At 46.5% G+C, this 22,428-nt stretch overlaps 2 protein-coding genes across 2 annotated transcripts in view; one reads left to right on the top strand and one right to left on the bottom strand.

Annotated features, from left to right (window-relative positions):
• The window catches only part of VWF (von Willebrand factor), a 196,636-nt gene extending 195,792 nt beyond the window's left edge, over positions 1–844 (bottom strand). The window contains exon 1 of the mRNA XM_056862312.1: positions 689–844. Within this exon, the coding sequence (XP_056718290.1) occupies positions 689–844 (156 nt within the window). The remainder of the gene's footprint in view (positions 1–688) is intronic.
• Positions 835–22,428, top strand: part of CD9 (CD9 molecule) — a 33,206-nt gene continuing 11,612 nt past the window's right edge. Inside the window, exon 1 of the mRNA XM_056862265.1 lies at positions 835–908. Within this exon, the coding sequence (XP_056718243.1) occupies positions 843–908 (66 nt within the window). The 5' untranslated portion in view covers positions 835–842. The remainder of the gene's footprint in view (positions 909–22,428) is intronic.

Genomic DNA, 22,428 nt, shown 5'->3' with positions numbered 1-22,428 from the left:
TCTGAAGAAGCGAGCTGTGGCTCACGAAAGTTCATCCCCTGAAGAAGTGATATCTGAAGAAGTGAGCGGTGGCTCACGAAAGCTCATCCCCTGCCAGAATGTATTTTTGTTAGTCTTTAAGGTGCTACTGGACTCTTGCCCTTTTCTACTCCTGGAAAAGACAGCCATGCTAGGAAAAGTTGAGGGCAGCAGGAAAAGAGGAAGAGCCGACATTTTGGAGGACTTGCATTCATCTGAAGAAGTGAGCTGTGGCTCACGAAAGCTCACCCCCTGCCAGAAAATATTGTTGTTAGTCTTGAAGGCGCTCCTGGACTCTTGCCCTTTTCTGATACTGCAGACAGACTAACACGGCTACCCACTGTGAATGATCTAATAACAGACAGAGACAGAGACAGAGACAGAGACAGAGACAGAGACAGAGAGAGAGAGAGAGAGAGAGAGAGAGAGACAGAGAGAGAGACAGAGAGAGAGAGCCAGAGCAAAGAGTCCAGGGGCAGAGGCGGCCCGGGACCGGCGCTTCCTCGCGAAAAAGTCCCCCCGGAAAGTTGGGCTCCGAGCCGTCGGGGTCGCCGGGCCGGCGGGCAGGGCAGGACCTCGGGGCGGAGGGAGGGAGGGAGGGGCGGAGGGAGAGAGGGAGGGGCCTCCAGGTCTGGGTGGGGCGTGAGGGGCGGGGGGCCGGGGAGCGAGCCAAAGGCGCGGCCGGCGGGGCCGGCCTTGGCACGGAGAGGCCGGCGGAGCTGCGCGAGGAGGAGCGGCAGTCGGCGCAGAGCCCCCGGACCGACGCCTCGGCCAAGTTCGCTCCCGTCGCCGCGCACGACCCCCGCCTCGCCCCTCTCGCCACCATGCCGGTGAAGGGCGGCACCAAGTGCATCAAGTACCTGCTCTTCGGCTTCAACTTCGTCTTTTGGGTAAGGGGGGGGGACCTTCTTTCGCTTGTCGGGGCGCAGAGGAGAGCGCGCGGGGGGGACTTTGGGGAGGGCGCGGAGGGACACCTGGGCCGAGGCGGCGCGCGAGGGTGAGGCGACTAGAGCCCCCCCCATGCCAGGTCACAACGGGGGGGGGCTACTTTGGCCTTGGCCGGAGGGGGCTCGGGAGCCGCCCCCGCCTTGGAGCTCGTGCGCTCCGGCCTTTTATTCGTGGAAGGTTTGGATTGGATTTGCCGCTCTCTGGATGCGCCTTTTCCCCACCCGAATTCCCAAAACTCTGCATGGGGGCTTATTGTTGACTTTGGAGAATATCGATGGGGGGGGGGGGAAGTGCATCTAAAGAGCGGTAAATCCAAGGCACAACCTCCCGTGCATAAATGGCATCCAGGTCCGGCTTTTGCCTTCCGCCCCAACTTGGCCGAAGTCGGGCGGGGAGGAACTTCGGGAGCGCGGAGCCGAGCGGGGAAGCGCCAGGCGGCGGGGGTCTCGTGGCGGGTCACGTGGTTGCACTTGCCGCTGCCTTCTGCCGAGCCGGACCCTCGGCCCGCCGAAGTCGGTATTGCCTACTCGGACCGGCAGCGGCTCTCCAGGGTCTCAGGCAGGGGTCTTTCACGTCACCTACTTGCCTAGTTCCTTTAACTGGCGATGCCGGGGGTCGAACCTGGGACCTTCTGCACGCCAAGCGGAGGATCTACCACTGAGCCAGGAGTCCCTCCCCATGGCTCCCCAGGGTCTCAGGCAGGGGTCTTTCACGTCACCTACTTGCCTGGTCCCTTTAACTGGAGATGCCTGGGGTCGAACCTGGGACCTTCTGCACGCCAAGCAGAGGATCTACCACTGAGCCACGGCCCCTCTCCAAGGCTCTCAGGCAGGGGTCTTTCCCATCACCTACTTGCCCGGTCCCTTTAGCTGGAGACGCCAGGGATTGAACCTGGGACCTTCTGCGTGCCAAGCAGAGGCTCTACCACTGAGCCACTGAGCCACTGCCCCTCCCCCATCTGAGGGGCAGAAAATGCCCCTTGACCAAACTGGCCTCTTTGGAGAGAGGGCTTCTTTTTCTAAGGGAGGTGACTGCCTGTGGGATCTGTGTTGCTAAACACAAGAAGCTGCCTTATACTGAATCGAACCCTTGGTCCATCAAAGTCAGTATTGTCTACTCAGACTGGCAGCACCTCTCCAGGGTCTCAGGCTGGGGTCTTTCACATCACCCACATGCCTAGTCTCTTTAACTGGAGATGCTGGGGGTTGAACCTGGGACCTTCTGCACGCCAAGCAGAGGATCTACCACTGAGCCACGGCCCCTCTCCGAAATAGGGTTCAGTATATATCACCAGATAGCTGCATTCTATTATCTGAGGTGCATTTTGAACTCATGGACACCTGAAACTGCCTAATACGGAATCAGACCCTTGGTCCATCGAAGTCAGTATTGTCTACTCAGACCGGCAGCAGCTCTCCAGGGTCTCAGACAGAGGTCTTTCACATCTCCTACTTGCCTAGTCCCTTTAACTGGAGATGCCGGGGATTGAACCTGGGACCTTCTGCATGCCTAGCGGATGCTTTACCACTGAGCCACAGCCCCACCCCACTTGCTTTTCTGCCTGGGGACTGGCTCCAGGTGGCCATATCTCAGCCTTCGCTGCTTGTGCCTGATACTTGCCACAGCCCTGGACCGGCACAGTAGAAACTCCTCCAGTGCAGAGCACATTTTTCTCACTATTGAAGCATCAGAGAGAGCCATGGTTGTCGCCCCCCCCCAACAATAAAGGGATTGTGGGAATTCCGGATCCCAGGGGAAACTTGACCCCTGCCCTGTCCAGGTGTGCATTGTTCGCTCCCATGGCAGGGTGGCATTTGCCGGTGCCTGTGTGTACCTAGCAGAGTACATTTTCTTGCCAGAGTGTCCAGGGGAGGGAAGCTTGTCTGCTGAGGGCTCTCTAGTGGCATGTGCAAAGGTTGCGTAGGTGGGCGCTTGAATAGCTGGGAGTTGACTGTTTCCCCGCCCCTCTCCACTCCTTTGGCAAGGGCTTGGTTCCCTCCTCCCTTTCAAAGCTGGCTGGGCTTCGAACTGAACATTACCTCCCAGGGTTCAGGCCCCAGGTTCTCTCTCTCACACCATGACAGCCTCAGCGTCTTCCACCAACCACCTGCTGCAAGCTCTGTTGCTTGTTTCTTGTAAAAATAGCATGCACAGGACAGATTTCACACATGACAGCCCACTTGAACCCGCTATCGGTCTGAGCAAGTGGGGGGGTTTTTTTAGCCCAGGTGCCTCTCTTTTAACAGAAACGGGCCGTTTGAATATTGTTTCCTGTAAATGTTGACAGAATTGCCTATAATACAAAATAAGTCTGTTGTTATACCGTTCAGCAAGGAGATTGCCAGGTTCTTTTTACGCTTTTTGGAAACATATCTACCTCTTTGGGAAGCTCCTTGACAAGGTGGGTTTTGCCCTGCTTTCCATTGTCAGTATGGGAGCTAACATCCAGCTATTAAATTCTGTGGTTGACCCTTCTCTGTATTTCTTTTTCTCACATTGGATTTCTATTAGTTCTTTTTTAAAAGAAAGAAAAAAGGTCAGTTGCTTCCAGATAATAACTCTAAGTGAACCCAAACATTCAGGAGAGAGCATGGCATAAACTCCATGGGATTGGATTAGACTATTTCACAATGCTTGAACACATGAAGCTGCCTTATACTGAATCAGACCTTTGGTCCATCAAAAGTCAGTATTGCCTACTCAGACTGGCAGCGGCTCTCCAGGGTCTCAGGCAGAGGTCTTTCACATCACCTACTCGCCTGGTCCCTTTAACTGGAGATGCCAGGGATTGAACCTGGGACCTTCTGCATGCCAAGCAGAGGCGCTACCACTGAGCCACAGCCCCTCCCATCTGTGGGGCAGAAAATGCCCCTTGACAAAACTGGCCTCTTCGGAGAGAGGGCTTCTTTTTCTAAGGAAGGCGACTGCCTGTAAGCAACTCCCTACAGGAAGGGGAAGAGGGCTCAGGCCAACACCTGAGCTATGTCACTTCGGCATGTGATCAGCACTGAGGGAATTCCCAAGCGCGGTTGAACCACAGATCTGTGACGTAAGAGTCTTCTCCATGGTGACAAACACAGGACCCTGTTTTCCCAGACTCACATTAGCGAAGACTGGTGTCATCAACAGGGTAGTTCCCCAATCATTATTCCACCCACTGGGGGAATCCAAAACCCAAACCTTTCTGTCTTTCTCCACTCCCATTTGGTTTCAGGTGTGATGTACGTAAGCTACCCAGTGGCCCAAATATTTACAAAGCATTTTTTTTTTCCTGTCATGGGAGCTTTGCCTGAAGGAAGAGTCTGGAGAATGTCAGAGACTTGTTTGAGTTCTGCATATGGGCAGAGAGCTTTATAGTGAGTAAAAAATATTACAGAATCCTGAGATTTCCGATCACTCTATACATTGACAAGTTTCTAGCCCTCATGGTTGTGGAGCATATATGTATGCCCCATCTACCCACCCAAGTCGATGCCCAAAGCTGCTTAGCAGTCAAAACTTATAGACACTGTTTACTTTCAAGATATGCTTGTGTGTGAAATCTTCGAAATCAGAGAATGGGTTGGGGGGGATCTCTGGTGTCCAGGAGACCAGGCTTTAAGTACCAAGCAATTGTTTAGTGCTGAAAACAGAGGCCAGTATGGTGTAGTGGTTAAGGTGTTGGACTAGGATCTGGGAAACCCAGGTCCGAATCCCCACTGTGCCATGGAAACTTGCTGGGTGACACTCTCAGCCTCGACCCTGGCAAGTATTTGGGACGGGAGACCACAAAGGAATATCCGGGTTGTGACGCAGAGGCAGGCAATGGCAAACCACTTCTGTACATCTCTTGCCTTGAAAACCCTACAGGGTCACCATGAGTCAGCTGTGACTTGACGGCAAAAAAAAAACATAAAAAAAGGGTGAGAATAGAAGGGGGATTTGTATTCGGACTACAAATCAGCTAGAGATGCATGCGGGTGAATGGGCAGGTTAGCAGAATTCTGCTCTTTGTGGGCAGATTTGCGACTGGGATTCTTTTCGGTGCTCAGGGGACACTCCCTTGAGCATATTTCTCTTAGTTTGTTTGTCTTGGCGTTTCTTCTCTGTTATTCTTACTTGCTTGGAATAAACTAGGGTGGGGTTGCTTTCCCTGTTTCTAGGCTTTCCCAGTGTTCTCTGTGTTTACAGAATGGAGTCTCAGGTCATAAATTGATGGGGTATGGATGCAGGGTTGTAAAGTGTTTTATGTGGCTTTATGCGATTATGTGACTTTGTTTTTAGTTTATGTGTATATTTACTGATGACTCTCCATTTTTATTAATAAAACTTTTAAAAATTGCTGATGGGGTACGAATCATCTTGAGAGTTCACAAACTCAGTGAGTGGGGGTGGTAGGCTTGAGACCCCCCCCAGTTTTGGCAGCTTCCCCTGTATTTGCTGAGTATGGCCTAGCCTGCAACTAGCAACGGCTGGCAGCAATTTGGGGGGGGGGGGGGGGAGAGGCAGCTTTCCAGAACTAACCAGGTAAGCACGGATGATGTGCTAAAAAGAAAGGCTGTACACAGCATATTGAGGGGATATTATTTAGGTTTAAATTATAGTGGAGCATCTCTTGGTCATTTAAAAGGGGGGAACACAAAAGACTGAAGTACACATTTTAAAGCTCATATGTAACCTCCCAAAAACATTATTTATAATATAATCTTTCCTATCTGCTGAGAAAATAAAAACCTAAATGGAGTGGATTTTAAGAGCAAGCTTTAATTGGATTTTAAGAGCAAGCTTTAATTGGTGGGTGTGTTTTTTCCCCCCATGCTAAATCTAGAATAATCTCTGCCACTGTGATTTTTGGAGAAAAAGTATGAGAAGCATATTCTAAAAGATCCAAAGTGGAAGGGAATCTAGATAATGATTCCAGTTAGAGGTGGAGGCTTCTTGTATCTTGGACACTTTGTATTTCTTTCTGATTCATTATTTGTATTTTATTCTCTTCTCTGCTGTCTGCCCAAGGGAGTGGTCAGGGCGGTGGAAAGGAGAAGAGTGCACATTCTAGGTTTTCAGTATTAAGCACAAACTGTGTAATATTCAGGTCAAACACCTTTTTAGCAGCTTACCGTTGGATGAAGGGGACTCTCCGTGCTGTTCAGAGGCATCTGGTGCCAGACATCCCTGCCCATTTCAGAATACAAAACCAATTTCATAGTGGCTTGTCTTGTAGTGGAAGCCCCTATACTTTTCTGAGTATAAAGGAATAGATGGCGTTGTATTTTCCATAGCTCTAATCGAGGGCCAGTAAAGATGCCATTCTTCTGCAAGAGACCTACCCCAGTGAAGGGGGCAAGATGCACGGAGGTTCAAAATGTACGTGGTTCCACTCTGCAAGAGATTAAAGGGCAGAGTCTCACCTGGGCTCTTCTATAGACCATGCTTAGGCCTCCAGGGTAAACTCTGAAGCCAGGAAGATTCAGCCTTCATTTAAAAAAAAAATTGTGTAATTAGAGGTTTCTACTTCCCAAGACTCCTGCTGGAAGCATTCTTCTGTCAGCTCATACTGTTAAACACCCAACCTCTGGCTGAGAGTAATAAAGAGAGCTCAAAAGACACAGCAGTGGATCTTTCTTTACTATGACACTAAAGAGGGGAGGGCAGTGGTTCATTTTGAGTACCCAGCTTGCTTGATTGGGTCAGTTGCAACCCATGGATTCAGTGGTGGTGATGGGGGGGCTCTTTCCTTTGGTATAAAGAAGGAGCCTTTTGCTGATGCACAGGAGGGAGACCTTTCCACCAGAGGAAAGTATGTCTGCTAGTTTTCTGCCTTTGGGGAAATCTTTCCTCCTTGACATGTCTGATGTCGAGCCCCTGCAGGTTCTGCAGAATTATAGGGGGTCACACAGTTCATGGGGGGTGCTGGCCAAACCTGTTGGGCCGTGATGATCTTTCACGTTGATTGCGCCATGCCGCCCCATGACTGTTGCAGAGGGGATGATCAGTGAATAGCGGTAGGCTGCCTAAGGAAATAATTCTGAATGTTGTCATGATGCAATGTCTCTTCAGATGCACGCTTTGCTACAAGGGCAGTTTTCATTTCTCAGCAATGGGCACCCTCCTCCTAGGGGAACGCTCATGTGTTTGTGAAAACAGAATTTATTTTTCAGATTACAGTGCAGAGCAAAGTCTTAATCAAATGAAAGCCCACTAGAGGATATATAAATGACCATTTGGCGTAAGAACTTGAATGTCTCATTTTCACGAGATGGTCTTTCTGGACAATAAACCTTTTCCTGGAGGCTCCCTGGTCATCTGGACTGGTTCCATGTAAACGGTAAAGGTCCCCTGTGCAAGCACCGGGTCATTCCTGACCCATGGGGTGACGTCACATCCCGACGTTTACTAGGCAGACTTTGTTTGCGGGGTGGTTTGCCAGTGCTTCCCCCAGTCATCTTCCCTTTACCCCCAGCAAGCTGGGTGCTCATTTTACTGACCTCGGAAGGTTGGAAGGCTGAGTCAACCTTGAGCCGGCTACCTGAAACCAACTTCCGTTGGGATCAAAATCAAGTCGTGAACAGAGCTTGGACTGCAGTATTGCAGCTTACCACTCTGCGCCACGGGACTCGTTGGTTCCATGAGGTGAACCCAAAAAAGGGAACATGTAATGCTCAGTCTTTGCCTGGTTTGTTCAACTCTGGGATGTGGGAGTGTACATTACCCTACCCCAAATACCAATTGGCAATAAAAATGACTAACTGCTGAAATTCCTTACAGTCCCAGTATATCATCAACTTTTCTTTTTAGTCTTTGGCAGAAACAGTGGGCCGTTGTGTTGGAGTCCCTCTAGCCGAGTGATCCTGTCCCTGGGAAGAGCAGATATTAAATCATTAACTCATTTTTTCTTTAGTTGTGGTTTGTATTCCACTCAAAGGCTTGTTTTATAACACCTCTTGTTTCTGAGTTTCCTGTCTGCTCACATGATTTTCACCTTTTATTTCTCTTGGCTGTAAGCGATAAGGGAGTTACACTCACTGTAGTTAAATTTATTCTTTCCACTCTTAAAGTTAGAAGCTTGTATGTATCATCTAAACTTGGGGACTGGATTTTTAAAAAATATTTAATAATTTGAAACTTGTTTTTTTGATTTGGCCATGTGCTCTGGCACATAAACACTTGAATTTCTAATCAGGAACAGGACTAACTTTGCAGGAATGCTTAGTACAAGTCCGAACTCATGCTCTGACAATAACCCATGATCAGTTCGGTTGTAATTCAGTGCCTGCCCACTTTGGGGTAAGTAACATTGAGTTGGACCCTGCCAGCTTTTCCCACTGGCAATAAAGGATGGAGGGGCCACTCTGGACCACCAAGAAATCCCATGATAGGGATCTTGGGACCCATGTGAACAGAAGCCAGGTGGGACAGGACCTGCCATGAGGAAGAGAACGGGGTCGAGTGGAAAAACTGGTGGAATCCAACCCATTGAACTTGGCAGGAATTACTTCTGAATATTGCTCCTGAGAGAGGGATGTTCTGTAAATACCAGATGGTAAAAGCCTTTTCATTGGCTAACAGAGCAAAGAGGACTTCTAGGACACTTGTTCAGGATCTCCCTTGGTATGCCTAATAGCAGTAATGGGGAACTCTTGCAATAAAAAACTTTTTTTTTCATACAAAGAAGAATTCAGAGAGGAGTGCTGGTAAGAAGAAGAAAAAGGGAAGAGTTGATTTTTATATGCTGACTTTCTCTGCCACTTAAGGGAGAATCAAACCGGCTTACAATCACCTTCCCTTCTCACCACAACAGACACCCTATGAGGTAGGTTGGGCTGAGAGAGCTGTAGGAGCTGTGACTAGCCCAAGGTCACCCAGCTGGCTTTATGTGTAGGAGTGGGGAAACAAATCTATTTCACCAGATTAGCCTCTCCCGCTCATGTGGAGGAGTGAGGAATCAAACCTGGTTCTCCGGATCAGAGTCCACTGCTCCAAACCACTGCTCTTAACCACTAACCACTGCACCACTAAGGTGGGTGGTAGATTTTACCTGAAAGTTTGGGCTGCTTGACTGAGCCAGTTTAGCACATCGTGCGATTCCTGTGTGAAAATCGCATTTATGATGATCTTATAACTTGTGTAAATCTCTGGTGTTCATTCTGAGAAAACGTGCATATGGATCATGCATGTGGGATTCCCCCAAACACTTTGATGGAAGGTGGTTTCCTCCAGGAGTCTCCCTTCCATGAGTTAAACAGGTGTTTGTTTTGCAGTACAATTCAGAGTACCAAATATGTGTGGCTTGAGGAAGAATTATATTAAATTAGCATATTTCAAGTAATCAGAGAGCTTCACCCACATGATTCACCTCCAATGACTTCATTTATCTCTTTGAATGTGTGTGTAAAGTGCCGTCAAGTCGCAGCCAACTTATGGCGACCCCTTTTTGGGTTTTTCATGGCAAGAGACGAACAGAGGTGGTTTGCCAGCGCCTTCCTGTGCACAGCAACCCTGGTATTCCTTGGTGGTCTCCCATCCAAATACTAACCAGGGCCAACCCTGCTTAGCTTCTGAGATCTGACGAGATCAGGCTAGCCTGGGCCAACCAGGTCAGGGCATCTCTTTGAGACAAACCTGTATTTGGAGCAGCTGAAACGGAAGGTTGATTTACATGTCACAGAGTCCACATGATTGCCCCAAGGCCTTTAGATCAGATGTGGGCCTGGAATCCTTTGCTGGCAACTCAGTTCCCAGGCGTACACAGGCCCAGTTCAGATCGGGACTGCAGTATGTGGTGGGAAGAGACTTAAGCAACTCCCTCCCCATGCGCCATTCTCCTGACTTGAACTTTGCCCGAGGAGGCCACTGTTTGCCTCATTGGGGAAACTTGTGTGTAGTCATTAGTGCATACAAGTTTCCTCAGCATGCAAATAGCGTCTACGCATAGCCGTTTCAGGGAACAGAGCAAGTGTGGGGAAGGCTTAAGCAATCCTCTCCCTACGGTTCTGAGGTCCACACACTTCTGGGAATGGTGTCCTTCTGGGAATGGACTCCCAGTGCTTCCTGACTGAATTGGCCACCACAAGAACTGAGGCCTTTGTAACGTATGAATTTGCCCTGAGGCGCTGCAGTGCTCTCAGGGTGGCATTGTATGTGGAATCCTCGCCAGCACGGTCTGATGTGGTTTTGGCCCCTATCTACTGACAGGGGAGTGGGCGACAGCATAACAGTGGAGAAACAGGCAGGATATAGGCTTTACTCAGTGTGGTGTTGTGATATTATACTAGGATCTGGTCAAAACTCCACTCTGGAAAAAAACAGGGGGAAGGGGGAATGTAAGGTAAAGGTAAAGGGCCCCTGTACAAGCACCGGGTCATTCCTGACCCATGGGGTGACGTCACATCCTGACGTTTGCTAGGCAGACTTTGTTTATGGGGTGGTTTGCCAGTGCCTTCCCCAGTCATCTTCAGGGGGAAATGACCCAACCTAAAAACAAAGTTGGGTGCCCGAAAGAGTGGGTGAAATAAAATTCAATTGAACAATGAAATATATTTATTACAGAGTGCTCGTACATATGTTAAAAAGAAGCCCTTATGGCTGCAAACACAGGATTGATAATCTAAAACTATTTGCCTCCTGTATATTATTAGTTATGTAGAAGAGGGAATTGCAGCAGCTGTGGTATGTCCTGAAAGGGAGTGGCACTGTGTCTACCGAAATTCTCTCTTCTGATGTTACTGTTACCGGTTCTGGAGTCCTGTGCTGCATAAGGCCACCCTGGAATGAAGGTGGAGGAATGGTTAAAAAGAATGGGTCCTAGACAGCTAGTCTCAGATGTGAGGTCTGGGGTCTGCTAAGGCTTCAAGATTGCATGTGGGCAAGGAGCGTAAAAGAGTGGAATAAAACTAAGGGCAGAAGAGTCAGCGCAAATGGAAAAGGAATGGCAGTTGCTGTAGCCAAATTCAATGCCCATTTGTTTCTCAAATTGTGGGGGTTGTAGTTTGCAAGTCAAAACGAAAAAAACTTGAGCTTTTTGAAGGCTTTTCCATTGTCTGGATTTACAGTGTTGCTTCCTCTGTTTGGAAAAAAAATGCCTCCATGTGATGATTGGGGGGGGGTCTTCTTTTCAGGGAAACCCAAAGTTTGTCTGCAAAGGCTGAGTGGGTGTCATTTGGAAGAAGCTTCTTCAGTTAGGGATTGCTGAGTGCATCACATACTTTAAGACCTCCCTCCCTTCCTGTGGAGGAGGCAGTTAACTGAGCTGCCATAATTTATCAGAACAGGAAGCCAGGACTTGAGATGATGGCCGGAAAGCTGGAAAATTGGGAGGGAGGGGGAGAATAGCATGCGGGGGAAGTGTCAGGCTAAGATCTGGAAAACTAAGATTCAAATCCCGACTCTGCCATGGAAGCATACTGGGTGACCTTGGGCCAGTCACACTGTCTAAACCTAGCTTACCTCACAGGGTTGTTGTAACACTGAAATAGAGGAGAGGAGAACAATGTTGTGGATGTCCATTAAGGTGAAAGGCAAGGGTATAAATGAAGAAAATAAAATGAATCGTGCGTATAAGCTCCTCAGGGCAGGGACTTCCATTACTTTTGTTGGTCAGTGAAATGCTAGATACATCAATGGTTCTGTGTAAGTAGTGCTGAAGTTCTCACAGTCCTTTTGAAATCTTTGCCAGCGTGCTAGTCTTTACACAATGTCTCCTCCTTCTTGCGCGTAACAACCAGCGCGCACACAGTTGATTGCTGCAATTACAAAAGGCTTTGTGTGTTCACATCCATGGACCTGTTGCTTGCTACTGACGCTTAAAATCTTGGCAAAAAGGAGCTTGTCTTAAGAATGTGGTTGCCGTGTACGTGTAGGTGATTTGTCATGAAGCTCATCTCTCTCTCTCTGCCTCTTGCACACAAATAGGCAACCAAACAGGCATCTGAATAGCTACTGGCATAAAATGGCTACGTTTCTTTGGCTTCCGTTCAAGACTTCCTTGTAAATGCCGTACCAGTTAACCGTGGCAAATGCAGTATTCAGGCTGCTTGTGGAAACAAGTTTGGCAAAGGTGAAAAACTGGCAAAGGTGAAAAACCCCACCAGTTGTTTTGTACTGTGTGATAAACAGCACATTTATCGGGGTGGGATGGAAACGGCTATAAGATTCTCTCTTTCTGACTGGGTTGTTAAATGAAGGGCTGTATGCACTAAGGCTCAATCCAGATAAAGCTGAGGCTCTGTTTGGGAGTTGGGATTTAATCAGTCCTGGACAGGTTTGCAAGATAAAACATGCGGCTTGGTGCTGTGCATTCTGTTTTTGCAGATGAACATTTAGGTTTCATCTGCAGTGTGAAGTAGCTTCAGTCAGCATTGATTCACCAAGTATGGCCCTTCCTGGAGAAGCATGATCTGGCTACAGCTATCCAGGCTAGATTACTACAAATATGTCTTCCACATGGGTCTGCTTGGAAAACGGACAAGAAGCTTTACTTAGCAAGGTTGCTTGCAAGTGTCAGCTGTTGGGATCTTGGCCATTTGTTTCTGGGCTCATTTAAAAATAGTGATTTTCAGGTCTCGGTCCATTTAAGGTTTTCAAAAGAGCTGGGTATGTTTAGCCTGAAGAGAAGACTGAGAGGTGATATGATAACCATCTTCAAGCACTTGAAGGGCTGTCATATAGAGGATGGTGCCGAGTTGTTTTCTGTTGCTCCAGAAGGTCGGAGCAGAACCAACGGGTTGAAATTAAATCAAAAGAGTTTCCATCTAGACATTAGGAAGAATTTTCTACCAGTTAGAGCGGTTCCTCAGTGGAACAGGCTTCCTCGGGAGGTGGTAAGCTCTCCTTCCCTGGAGGTTTTTAAGAGGTTAGATGGCCATCTGTCAGCAATGCTGATTCTATGACCTTAGGCAGATGATGAGAGGGAGGGCACCTTGGTCATCTTCTGGGCATGGAGTAGGGGTCACTGGTGGGGGGGAGGTAGTTTGGAATTTCCTCCACTGTGCAGGGGGTTAGACTAGATGACCCTGGTGGTCCCTTCCAACTCTATGATTCCTTGCTCCAGTGTAAGCCTGCCTGATCCTGGTTGTGCTGGTTAGTTTCCATCAGCATTTGGAATAGGCATACAATCCCCTCTTTGAGATGGGAGGGTGCATGATTGCTAGGAACAGAGCCTTTTCTGCTGTGGCACCCTGATTATGGCATGCCCTCCCTTTTCCTGACCTCTGTCAGCTCTGAATCTGATGGCTGTGCAGTGGCAGTTAAGATTTGTCTTTTTTTGCCCAGGCATTTTCAGCAGGCTGGTATCTATATTTTATGTTGTCCTCTGCCTCTGCATTGACGCTATTCGTTAGTTTCTTTGTATAATGGATTTTAATTATTTGTTACTGGTACTTAATAAGATTTATATTTTCTATTTCTAGCCTTTTTTTGTATGCCTGTATTTGCATTTGTTTATAATGCATTTTCAGTAGTTGTATATTTTGTTGTAAACTGCCTTGTATTTTTATTTTAACAACCCTATCTTCTGTAGTCCTATTTGTGAATATTTATTGGACTCGGTAGACTTCTAAGCAAAACATGCACAGTATTGCATCCTAAATGGAAAACTGCAAACTCACATTTTGGATGAAGGTGGGCATCATCCAGAATAGGGATGTTTATACAAAGGACGATTCAGTGCTTGAGCTGCAGGTCATTCTTCCATTAGGGCCCACTCCCAAATATTATCTCTGTAATCTCTGCAATAGTGTATACTGCTGAGACTGTGCGTTCAGGACAATTTTCCTCTGGCATTTGTTATTAGATACAGGATATGAAGAAGAAGAGTTGGTTTTTATATGCCAACTTTCTCTACCCCTTAAGGAAAAATCAAACAAGCTTACAATCACCTTCCCTTCCCCACAACAGACACCTCACCCTGTGAGGTAGGTGGGGCTGAGAGAGCTCTAAGAGAGCTGTGACTAGCCCAAGCTCACCCCGCTGGCTTCATGTGCAGGAGTGGGGAAACAAACCTGGTTCCATCAGATTAGCCTTCGCCGCTCTTGTGGAGGAATGGGGAATCAAACCCGGTTCTCCAGATTAGCGTCCACCGCTCTTATCCACTACACCACGCTGGCTCTGAAATGTAGTGATTATGTGCTGCATGGTACCTTAGTGTTCATGCAGGTGTCCTAGAGACATTTTGTGATTACTTTCTTGACCATTTTTATAAACAGGACGGAGGTGCTGGGTTCTTATTGAAGTGGGAGACCAGAACTTTCTGTTATGCTGTTTTTCCTGGCAAAAACAGAGACACACACACCCCAGTTGCTTTTACCCATGTTGGTGGCTTTTTGTATTTCCCTCCTGCACATACTTAGATAACAACTAAGTTGTTATCTTTGGGGTGGGGGTTGTCTTTTCTTTAATATATAAAATTTTATTCAGTTAAAAGAAAGTAGGATGCAAAGCTTTACAAATTCATTTTCAAGTCTATAAACAAATCATATAGACATTATTAAGTTCAGTTCACCATTCTAGTCAGAATAACATTCCTTTTATCAAACTTGCCTATTTAGTATGTAACATAAAGGTTGGTTTACTCGACTGTCCACATTCCTTTAGTTTCTCCAGCCATTCCTACTGGCAGGGGGGTTCTTAATGGAAAAACAGTTCAAAGGGAAAGAGGTAAAAAATTGTCAGCCTTAGTTACAACCCCCATAGCTGTGTTCTTTGAAGCAAAACTGACACAAAAGTAATCTTGGACGTGCATAAAATGTGGGAGAGCCACATGGTGTAGTGGTTAAGGTGTCGGACCAGGATCTGGGCAACCCAGGTTCAAATCCCCACTGTGCCGTGGAAACTTGCTGGGTGACCTTGGGCCAGTCACACACTCTCAGCCTCATCCCTGACAAGTATTGGGATGGAAAACCTCCAAGGAATACCAGGGTTGTGACATGGAGGCAGACAATGGCAAACCACCTCTGAAGGTCTCTTGGCTTGAAAACCGTAGGTAGTCGCCATAAGTCAACGGTGACTTGATGGCATATATATAATAATGTGGAGCTCTGCCCTACTGATTTTATTAACATTTTCAAGCAAAAAGATAACAAACATATACATATGCTCACATCCATACAATTTAAGCTTACTTCAGGGATCGATTTATATCTTAAACATTACTCTGTTAGTATGATATCTACTTAAATATTCTATTTTGCTTTTAATTTATCTTATAATTAATTTTTTCTTTCTCTATTAACTTTTAGTTTGCATTTTCCAGTTAACATATTAAAGATAACATTCCCACTTCTTCTGTGAATCTTCAATCTTTCTTTCAGCATGTTAGTCAATCTGTCCATCACCGCAAATTCTTCCATTTTTTGTTGCCACTTTTCTAGATCTGGGATAGTCTCTTGTTTCCATGATGTTGCCAACACTATTCTTGCCGCAGTCGTCAGATAGCCAAATGGTTCTCTATGGTTGTTTTCCAGGTTTTCCGGTGCTATCCCCAATAACATGCTTTCTGGATTCATTGGAAATTTGATTTTTAGAGTCTTCTGCATTTCTTGATGAATCTGTACCCAATTTTTTTTTACTTTTTTACAAGTCCAATCCAAATGGAAATAAGTTCCATCTTTATCTTTACATTTCCAGCAGCGACAGTCATATGATTCATCCAGAGTGGATATGAAATCTTGAAGGTGACAATTCTTGCAATGAGGTCTTTAAAATAATTTGCCCCAAACGACAGGATGGATATTTGCGGTTTATCAGGAACAGCTGTTTTAAAAGTCCTGATTGTCCCTAATAAATAGCATATTCTCTTTAGTTGTATCAAGCTGTATGCCTTAACTTTAAGTGCACGGAAGCTGTGCTGGCCAGACTACTGAGAAGGTTGTACTGGGTTTCAACACACTCCTCCCATGTGACAGGCAACGCTCGGTTAGTCAGGCAAAATTATATGTGGAGACGGGAATTAGCTGTGAGTTTTTTTTTTCCTATGCAACGGAAAGTTTTAGTAAGACATTTGCTGTTGTCTTTGTTTGGAGGAGAGGAGAAGGGGCCCACCCAGGTGAGGAAGCAAACAGGCTTTGATCATTCCCTGTTGATGCTGATCTTTCTGCAAGGCTAGAAAAACATTCACAGGGCCCATGCGTGGTTGCTAAGGAAAATCCCTTTGGCTCTGTTTGTGGAATGTGCCGAAGGTTTCTTCTCATAATTCGCACGATGCACTCTTGTTTAGAGGTCCCTACACCTGGAGCCGTTTCATTAGATTCTGATTTCCGAAAACCTCAACGATGGGAAAATGTGGTCTCTGCATTGTTAGGGTTGCCAATCTTCAGGCGGTGGCTGGATATCTCCCACTATTACAGCTGATCTCCAGGCGACAGATCAGTTCACCTGGAAAAAAAGGCTGCTTTGAAAGGTGGACTCTATGGCATTATCCCCCATTGAAATCCCACCCCTCCCCTGCCCAAACCCCACCCTTCTAATGCTCCTCCCCCCAAATCTCCAGGAATTTCCCAACCCAGAGCTGGCAACCCTATGCATTGTGTGTGTGCAAAGTGCCGTCAAGTCGCAGCCGACTTATGGCGACCCCTTTTGTGGTTTTCATGGCAAGAGACTAACAGAGGTGGTTTGCCAGTGCCTTCCTCTGCATGGCAACCCTGGTATTCCTTGGTGGTCTCCCATCCAAATACTAACCAGGGCCGACCCTGCTTAGCTTCTGAGATCTGACGAGATCAGACTAGCCTGGGCCATTCAGGTCAGGTCCTACGCATTGTAGTGGCTCCTTATTTGGCCTCAGGTCTGTCTTTGGTTCAGCTTGATAGTGGCAGTGATTTCATCTGCACTTAAAAAGAAAGATGCCTTTCCAACAAGTAATTGAGTTGTGATACATTCTCAAGAATTCTGTGTGGCTGGGTTTGTCTGCATTTTTTTGACTGGCCTAGAAAGAGACTATTTTGTATTCCCTGATCACAAAGCGCCTTCTCCTTCGTGAGACGTAGTCAGATCCCCACATCTTGTTACTAAAACACACGCCAACCTTGTTTCCATCACATAAACTTGAACAAAAATTGCACAGGGGGGAAAACCTGGCATATCATAATCCCCATGTCTTAATACATAAACAATTTACAGAGTTAAAAGATGAAAATTCTGTGGAGTCTGGAGATCCTTTCATGCATTCCAAACCACATGCTTTTAAAAGGCTGGGCATTCTTTAAACTCAGTCTCAAATCTCTGGAGTTCTCTTAGTCTCCATTTCAACTACAGCCTTTTCCAAGAGCTGCTTTGTGGATACCCATGATCCCCTGGCAAACTTTAGCTTTGCCAGGCAAATAGACTGTTTGTAGTAAAACATTGTTCTTTTTATCACTTGTTCACTAGTTTTATTTCCCAGCAGCCGGGTCTTTGTTTCAGGTGACTGTGCTTTCTGAAATTTGAAATATTTTGTTGTAAATATCTGTGAAAAGTTGACTTACAGCAGTGTTTTGTGTGTATTCCTTTCAGCCAAGGGAAAAGTCACATTTATCTAATCCGTATACATCATAGAAAGCTTCCAAAAAAGGATTCCTGGTGGTTCAACCAAGAAACCAAATGGAAATTCAGCCCACCATGGACGTAATTAGTAGCTTCCTCCTTTAGCTTAAAAAAGTATTCTCAGGACCACCACATCCCTTTATCAAAAGAGGGTGGTTCCTCAATATAATTTCCCCCCTCAGTGCTGATTTGTCAAGATAAACTTGAATGTTGCAGCGACATCTGTATTTTATTTTGTAATGGTATGTGGCGAGTAACAAACAGAGAACACTGATAACAATAGTTTACGTGTTTTTTTAAATGAAGGAAATAAATTAAACAACAGCTTTCAGAACAGTAACAAACTAAACCAAGAGCATCACGTTTCGTCTTGGTGACTCGCTTGGTGATTTTCTTTTTTTAAAGTCCCGACACTGGCCACAGCGATGAACTTGGCTGGAATTTTGTTGCGTTGTTCAAAAATACTGATGCCCCCCTTTCCCTTTCAAGCGACTTCTTCTTTCAGCTGCAGCTTTACTTCTGCTATGAGGTTTCTTCCACTCTACATTTCCCCTTGTTTCTCACCCCACTGGTCTCCCTTTTTTCTCTGTCTGCTTCCCTCACCACCTACCTGACTCTGCCCTCAAAATTATCTCTCCTTACGAAACTTTGAGGAGCACTTATGCTGGCTCCTTAACAATACCCTGTTTCTGCCTCTACTGCAGATGGGAAGCCTGGTAGTAGCAGAATGCTTGCATTTTGGCAAGGTAGTTTTTGCTTAAGGAAGAATGGGAACGCCTCATCAGCAGAGTCTCTGGGAGTTTGCCAAATGCTCCAACTCTCTGGTTGTCCCCCGCCCCACCCTGGATCCCTGTCTCTTGTAAACGTTCTGCCTTTGGGGAAGGTACTGGAGCTGTCTTGTTCGCACCCGTGTATGAGTGTTGCCTTTTTTGAGGCTGCCATTCCCTTAAAGTAAAATCTCTTACTGGGGATCAGAAACATATAATGCTCAACCTTTTCTCAATCCATTTTTATCTTGCCTTTTCCTCCATGAAGAAGAAGAAGAGGTGCTTTTTATACCCTGGTTTTCTCTTCCCTTTAAGGAGAGTCAAGCCGGTTTACAATCTCCTTCCCTTCCTCTCCCCACAACAGACTCCTTGTGAGGTAGGTGAGGCTGAGAGAGCTCTTAAGAGAACTGTGACTTGCCCAAAGTCACCCAGAAGGCTTCATGTGGGGGGAAACAAACCTGGTTCACCAGATTGGCGTCCGCCGCTCATGTGGAGCAGTGGGGAATCAAACCCGGTTCTTTAGATTAGAGTCACCACTCTTAACCACTACACCACGCTGGCTCTCCAGCTCAGGGTGACATACGTGGTCCTCTCCTCCCCAGATTTGTTCTCACAACAATCCTTTAAAGTGGACCAAGACCTAATGAGTATCATGGCAAAGCATGAATTTGAACCTGGTTCTCCCAGATCCTTGTCCAACGCTGACTACTGTACCATACTGGCTGGCAGGTAACTGTGCTATAGCATAGAGACAGCCTGCCATTTCTGAGCTGCTGAGGTTCCTTTGGAGCGCTAAATTTGTAACCCAGAGTCTTGTGTCCGGAGATAGCCGAGCTGATTCTTCCCTTGATTGTATTGTTGCCAAATGTCAGTGCAAAGCTTATCTTCTATTCCTCTCTTCCCATAACTGCCTGTTCCAAGAGTAAATGTCGTTGAATATCTGGGTTGCAGCTGCTGTGTAAGTAGTAGTAGAAGAAGAGTTGGTTTTTATATGCCAACTTTCTCTACTACTTAAGGGAGACTCAAACCGGCTTACAATCGCCTCCCCTTCCTCTCCCCACAACAGGCACCCTGTGAGGTAGGTGGGGCTGAGAGAGCCCTTAATAGAACTGTGACTAGCCGAAGGTCACCCAGCTGGCTTCATGTGTAGGAGTGGGGAAACAAATCCACTTCACCAGATTAGCCTCAGCCACTCATGTGGAGGAGTGGGGGAATCAAACCTGGTTCTCCAGGTCCACCGCTCCAAACCACCACTCTTAACCACTGTGCCAGGTAAAGGTTTTGATCTTTTTAAAGCTTGGGTCCAAAGTACCTCAAGGAACACCTCCTCTTATATGCTTCTGACTGTGCTCTCTTGGCAGGTAGCCCGCCAGGTGGAACTACCTTCCCTAGGTGTGCCCCTCACCACAGGCCTTCCAGCGTCACTTGAAAGCCTGTTTATTCTGGACAGCCTCTGAGTAGAATTTGTTACCACTGTGTCCTGTCTGTTGGTTTTGATGGTGATTAACTATTGTCATTATATCTCATTCTGAGCTGGGGCCGTACAAGCGTAGACCAAAATACCTGGTTCTGATAATTCTATTATATGTGGGCATTAAAATCATAATAAAAATGACTCTATTGTGTGAATTTTTGAGGCTCTTGATTTGCCTAACAAGCTGCTGTATTTTGTGGACTCTATTAATGAGAATAAAGTTGTAAGAATGTGGGTCACAAAATCCACACAATGGGGCTGGGGCAGACGGAGGGGTCTACAAGCCTGGAAGGAACCCCGGTTTTGCAGAAAAAACATTCCTCGAATGTCTGCACAGGAAAAACTATTGCAGAAGAAATGGGTTCACAGTAAAGCAGCCAGAAAACTCCTTCGAGTAATTTCCAGGGGCCCAGAAGTTCTCGTTTGGAAGCCATCCATAAGCTCTGCTTGCCACTGATCCAAAGTTCCCTATGGGTGATAGGAGGACTGGTGGGAGGGGAGTTGTCTTACACTGAGCCTTAACACAAGTGGAAGCAGTGAGAATCTCTGGCACTGCTTCTGCTTTCTCTAAAGCTTAGTGTGACATGTGACTAAACCTCCCCCCCCCCACTTCATCCCCTTCCAGCCAAAAAAAGGGTTTGGAAGCATAGAGATCTCATGGCATAATGAGCTCTGGAATGGGCAGAAGCAGCGTGAGAGATTCTTGCCTGTTCAGCGTGGTATAGTGGTTAAGAGCGGTGGTTTGGAGCGGTGGACTCTAATCTGGAGAACCGGGTTTGATTCCCCACTCCTCCACATAAGCGGCAGTCGCTAATCTGGTAAACTTGATTTGTTTCCCCACTCCTACACATGAAGCCAGCTGGGTGACCTTGGGCTAGTCCCAGTTCTTTCAGAGCTCTCTCAGCCCCACGTAACTCACACAGGGTGTCTGTTGTGGGGAGGGGAAGGAGATTGTAAGCTGGTTTGATTCTTCCTTAAGTGGTAGAGAAAGTCGTCATATAAAAACCAACTCCTTCTGCTCTAGAATTTGGCATATTTTGAGAGACACCCCCCCCCCAGGCTTACAGAAGGGAGAAGATGTGGTTCACTGACCTCAGCAATTCTGTCTGTGGTTAACATTGCTGCAAATGTAATGGTTGACCACAGTTAGTAACAGCAGGAGGAATTCATGCTCTGAAAGATCAGGGAACAGAGAGCACACTCTACATCCTGTTTTCCCAACTTCTTAACAGTTTTTGAGGACTTCCAGAGTGTCACTGCTTTTGAAAAAACGCCGTAGCTCTCTTAAAACATTAAACTACTAAAGAATGTTGATGTACATTGTACTACAAATTAAGGTGTGCCAGAATATTTTCACATTTAACTTGATAAGGCAGTTAAAATTTTATTAGTAAGTAGGGACTGGAAAGAGGTAGGAACCGACAGAAACCAGGGTGGAGTTCCGATTTCTGTAGGAACACCCTGAGGTTTTGTTTTTTTTCCATATAGTACACGTCGAGTTTTTGTATTTCTTCAGATCTGGAAAACTCTTTTACAGGCCAATAATAAACTGGAGAGAGCCAGCGTTGTGTAGTGGTTGACAACTGGAGAACTGGGTTCAGTTCCCTGCTGTTCCACATGAAGCCTGCTGGGTGACCTTGGGCCAGTCACAGTTCTCGCAGAACTCTCTCAGCCCATGCAGAGAGACAGGCAATGGCAAGCCACCTCTGAAAGTCTCTTGCCTTGACAACCCCACATGGTTGCCATAAGTCAGCTGTGACTTGACGTCACTTTCCTCCACCAATAAACTGGAGGGTAGTGGGGGGTGAACTCAAAACTCTCTTGCCTCTCCCAGTTTAAGGCTGAGAATCACACAGAATGTGTTTGAGACCTGAAATCTGAGAAACCTGCAAAACAGGCTCCCCTTCTGGGCATTTGCTTTGCTCTTTGTACTGCTGGAAACATTTCAGATTTCTTGCGAGAGAATGTGACAGCAACGAGTGATCTGTGAGAACCCCTCAAGAGAGGCATTTTCAATCTGGGAAAATGCTTCATTGTTTATATCCCAAAACCTGCCTGGCAGGTTGGTGGCTATGCAAATGTTTCCTTCTTTAGTCAGCTTGCATTCACGTATGTAACTTAGTATCTTACGACTTCACTTACTCAACTGTCATGAAAACCTGTAGCTGAATGTGGTGGTTGGAATATATTTTGGCAATAGCTTACCGCAGCTCTCCAGCAGAGGAATGCACGTTCGGCAAAAACGCATGCGATCGATCCTGGCTGAATCCTGGCTGAAACAGGGAATAAAGGAGGCTATAGCGACCACGCGTTTTCTCCCAATGAAGAACCAACCAATATTTATTAAAATCTCTTTATACAATTAAAGTTATTTTCAGTGGGTAGCCATGTTGTTCTTCAGGAGATGAGCTTTTGAGAGTCAAAGCTTCCTTCATCAGATACAAGCAGGAAGGTCTTGCAGCTGACAATGGGAACTTTGACTCTTAAAAGCTCGTACCCCCAAAATTTTATTGGTCTCTAAAGTGCTGCTGGACATGAATCTAGCTCTTATACAGTGAAAGTGACTGGTGTTTAAATAAGTGCACCAGTACGGTATTAATCATAGAGTTTATATGTCTACATCCAAAGGTACACCTAATATTGTTAAGCCATAGCTTAATCTTGATTTGTAGGCAAGGGAAGAAAGTGCCGCTTGTTCTGTGCTCAAGGGGTGTGGGGAGGGAGCGTTCAAGC

The sequence above is a fragment of the Euleptes europaea genome, chromosome 17 (assembly GCF_029931775.1).
Source record: "Euleptes europaea isolate rEulEur1 chromosome 17, rEulEur1.hap1, whole genome shotgun sequence".
In the NCBI taxonomy this organism is placed as follows: domain Eukaryota; kingdom Metazoa; phylum Chordata; class Lepidosauria; order Squamata; family Sphaerodactylidae; genus Euleptes; species Euleptes europaea.
Note: the sequence above shows the minus strand (reverse complement) of the source record. Positions and strands in the feature narration are given on the sequence as shown.